The 4061-nt window shown below is 52.3% G+C and overlaps 1 protein-coding gene across 1 annotated transcript; it reads left to right on the top strand.

Annotated features, from left to right (window-relative positions):
• Positions 1 to 765: 765 nt before the first annotated feature.
• LOC147899931 (putative alkaline/neutral invertase F) lies at positions 766 to 3840 on the top strand. The gene is made up of 4 exons (XM_087377408.1): positions 766 to 1670; positions 2064 to 2498; positions 2596 to 3154; positions 3410 to 3840. Exons 1-4 carry the CDS (start codon positions 1242 to 1244, stop codon positions 3703 to 3705), a joined length of 1719 nt encoding a protein of 572 aa, XP_087233534.1. The 5' UTR covers positions 766 to 1241; the 3' UTR covers positions 3706 to 3840.
• Positions 3841 to 4061: the final 221 nt, after the last annotated feature.

The following is a 4061-nucleotide window of genomic DNA, read 5'->3' as shown; positions in this document are numbered from 1 at the left end:
GCCAAAAGCCAGCGGAATGCAAAGTCACGTTATTCTGCAGCTGAGCTGAGCGTTGAAACGGCACCATTAAAGGGGGTGTAGTTTAGCTGTATCGCGGTGGCGGCGCCGTTCTTGAGTGGATTTGGTAGTGGATAAGGCTCTCGCCGCTTTTATCTGATGGATAGATTTTAAATGGGGCGGCGGGCCCCACCTTGTCCGCCCCACGCCGTAAACGCCCCTGTATCTCGGTTCTCCCGGATAGCGGGGGCGGCGGTGACACAGCCCTGCGCCGTCGTGGCAACAGGGCCACCGGCACGCGCTGCGCGGGCGCCACCGACCGGGTCCACGTGGGTGGACGCCCCGGCGTGCCTGGGAATTTGCGACGAAGGCCACCGGACCTGCTGGCACCGGTCTGGGCAAACCGAGCCATACTGGAAACCGGGACGACCGGGCGCTGGCACCTGTGTGTGGAAAATGGGCAACCGGCAACCGGGGAGACCGGTCGGCGGTATGGGAAACGAGCGCTGGCGTGACGCGCAAGATTGGGGTGGGGGACCAGGTCGGGACACGTGGGCTCGCAGGAGCGGGGGAATTCACGAGAAACGCAAAACGATAGGGCCCCTTTTTTTTTCCGTAGCGGGGCCGTGATCGACGGCGGCGGCGGGGGACGATGTGTAGGGACCACTACGGGCAGGGGCGTGGTCCCGCTCAGCAAGGGGGTGCTGCCCGCGAAATTCCATTTAAGGCCGCCCCAGGGCCTCTTGCAAACCTCTCCACTCCGTCGTCTCAGTTGCGTTTAGTCGTTTCGTCCGTCCGTTAGTTTCTCCGTTAGTTTGTCCGTTAGTCTGTCCGTTAGATTCCCGTCAGCTTCTGCGTCCGTCAATCTAGCAGCTCCGTCCGTCGTGCCGTCCGTCGCTCGTTTCGTCTTTCCGGTAACATTTCTCCTCCCTCCTCCTCCGTAGTTCCGTCCATCTATCCTCAAGCTCCAAGAGCTTCGATTTTCTCCGGCAATCTCCGTCCATCTGTCTTCAAGCTTCAAGAGCTTCGATTTGCTCAGGCAATCTCCGTTCTGCTGCAAGTTTCAAGCATCTTCTGCCGGCAGGAGCATCTCTTCCGTCCATTTCCGCCCAGTTTCCGTCGTCTAAACGCTCCACGCATCTCCCAAATCTCCGAGCTTCACCTTCATTTTGGTTGTTTCAAGCCGTTTCAAGCTCTCCGTTTAGATCTTCGTTTATTTTGTGTCTTCCATTCCCGGCGCAACCATGTTTCAAATCACCCCCCTCTCTCTCGACCTGCTCTCCGATCCCTTCTCCAGGCGCATGGAGCCTGTCGACAATGGTGTCGTCTTCTCCGACACCAGCGTCTTCTCCGACACCAAAGCCTTCGATTTCGCCCTGCTTCGGCCCAGATCTGTCAACACTGCGCGTTCTGAAGATTTGGACTCCTCCCCCCGTTTCTACAGAACGCTCGAGACGGTTCGGAGCTCCGAATTCTTAGAAAATCTGCTGAATTCGCCGAACGGGAGATCCGGCAGCGGAACCCCCCGATCTGAGCTCCCTGCCTTCGAGGCTCACCCTATGTTCGTGGACGCTTGGGAATGCCTGAGAAGGTCTCTCGTCTACTTCAGGGGCAAGCCCGTTGGAACCATCGCCGCTATCGATCCTACCGAGGATGCACTCAACTACAACCAGGTGCCACAACAAACCATTTTTGCATGCAGCTTTGTTCGTCTGTCTGTATCAGCGGCAGCTATGCTTTGTGTTCAAGTTTGTCTTCTATGCTCGCAAGCTTAGCTTAGAAAGGAAGCTCGGCTGCCTTTTCCTGTAAGAAGTGCAACTTCAGGACCGGTCTAAGAGATGTAAAGTGCGATCTGTGCCTTTCTGCAGAAGCATTTCTTCGCTTTTCCAAAACATCTTTGATTGTCTTTCCCGTGTAAAATTTCACGCTACGTCTGCCTCCGCCTTGGCCGGTTGAGCCGGATCTACAGTATGAGCTTGTCGTTCTCATCTGGTTATCGAGGTGTCCGTTGGCCCGTTCTGAATTGCCCTAGTCTCCGTCACAGCTAATGTCTGCGTTCTCTGTAGGTATTCGTCCGAGACTTTGTGCCCAGCGCCCTCGCCTTCCTCATGAACAACGAACCTGAAATTGTCAAAAACTTCTTGCTCAAGGCCCTCCGCCTCCAGTCGAACTGGGAAAAGCGAATTGACAATTTTACGCTGGGAAAAGGTGCAATGCCTGCGAGTTTCAAAGTTCTGCACGATCCTATACGAAACAACGACACGTTAATGGCCGATTTTGGTGAGTGCGCGATCGGGAGAGTGGCTCCAGTGGACTCGGGATTCTGGTGGATAATTCTGCTACGTGCATACACAAAGTCAACGGGCGATCTCAGTCTCGCGGAGACGCCGGATTGCCAGCGTGGGATGCGGCTCATCCTCAGTTTGTGCCTTTCGGAAGGCTTTGATACCTTTCCGACTCTTCTCTGTGCAGATGGTTGCTGCATGGTTGATCGTAGGATGGTAAGCGTTCAATTAGAGTTCAATGGAATGTTGCTAACGGTTGTCCATTGCCTTAATTTCCCTAACCGATTATCTATCCTCTTGCACAACCTCGCAGGGGATCTACGGTTATCCGATAGAAATTCAGGCTTTGTTTTTCATGGCGTTGAGGTGTGCAAGAATAATGCTCAAGCCGGAGGGTGGTGGCAAGGAACTCCTGGAAAGAGTCGATAAGCGCTTGCAAGCTTTAAGTTTTCACATACGATCATACTACTGGCTCGACTTTCAACAGCTGAATAAGGTTTACCGTTACAAGACGGAAGAATACTCGCACACCGCTGTAAATAAATTCAACGTCATTCCGGATTCCATCCCGGACTGGGTGTTCGATTTCATGCCCTGTAAGGGCGGATACTTCATAGGGAATGTCAGCCCCGCCAGGATGGACTTCAGATGGTTTTGCATAGGCAACTGTGTTGCCATTCTGTCGTCGTTGGCCACACCGGAGCAGGAGGAGGGGATCATGGATCTGTTTGAGGAGAGGTGGCAGGATTTGATCGGAGAGATGCCATTGAAGATTGCCTATCCGGCTCTGGAAGGGCACGAATGGAAAATCGTGACGGGATGTGATCCGAAAAACACCCGGTGGAGTTACCACAATGGAGGTTCATGGCCAGGTACAGAATTCTCACCCGTGTGTAGAACGGTGAAATTTCGATGTCCCTTCCCAATGTCGATGCTTGTTTTAGATGGATTCGTAGTCTGATTATTGTTGCTGTCACGATTTGTTTCTCGTTTTCAATTCTCATGCTTGATCTGGATTATCTTCAGAGAAGACTAGAAGCTTGATTGAGTGCTCATCTGATGAGAATCTTATCGATGCTGCTTGCTGTCACTGATTAGTTCCTTCCTTTGCATTCGATTTGGTGCAGTGCTCATCTGGTTGTTCACTGCTGCCTGCATCAAGACCGGCCGACCCAATTTAGCTCGAAAGGCCATCGACCTACTTGAGTCTAGGCTCTCCAAAGATCACTGGCCTGAATATTACGACGGAACGACGGGACGGTATATCGGAAAGCAGGCACGGAAGTTCCAAACTTGGTCAATAGCAGGCTACCTGGTGGCGAAAATGTTGCTGGAAGATCCTTCTCATCTGGGCATGATCGCCATGGAGGACGACAAGAAGATGAAATCTCCAATGGCAAGATCGGCTTCGTGGACCGTCTGATGGGATTTGCACGATGCAGCAGCCAAGGATTGGGGTTCTTGGATAGCCTGATTCTTTTTTCGAACCCATTCCCCAAAGATTTGGGGTCCAATCTCGGGTTCCGTCATGTAACTTATACCAAAATTTATTTATCAACTTTCCTGTACCATTCACCGTTTAACGATCACAGCAGCAAGAAATCGAAAATTTCATCACATAGGCTGGTGACATGGTAACGACGAATCGGACTCTCCGATTTCCATCCCACACTTTACTTCAGCCACTTCGCCTCGCCTTAAAAAAATACAAGATGAAAGAAGGTAGTGGCTGAACCTACATTACGTAGCGGGCTCCCCAAAGTCCTCTCTTTTGTTGTA

The sequence above is a fragment of the Dipteris shenzhenensis genome, chromosome 7, assembly GCF_047967505.1.
Source record: "Dipteris shenzhenensis isolate YYH24624 ecotype China chromosome 7, Dip_SZ_1.0, whole genome shotgun sequence".
NCBI classification, from domain to species: Eukaryota; Viridiplantae; Streptophyta; class Polypodiopsida; order Gleicheniales; family Dipteridaceae; genus Dipteris; species Dipteris shenzhenensis.
The sequence above is the reverse complement of the archived record's forward strand: the minus strand, read 5'-3'. Positions and strand labels throughout refer to the sequence as shown.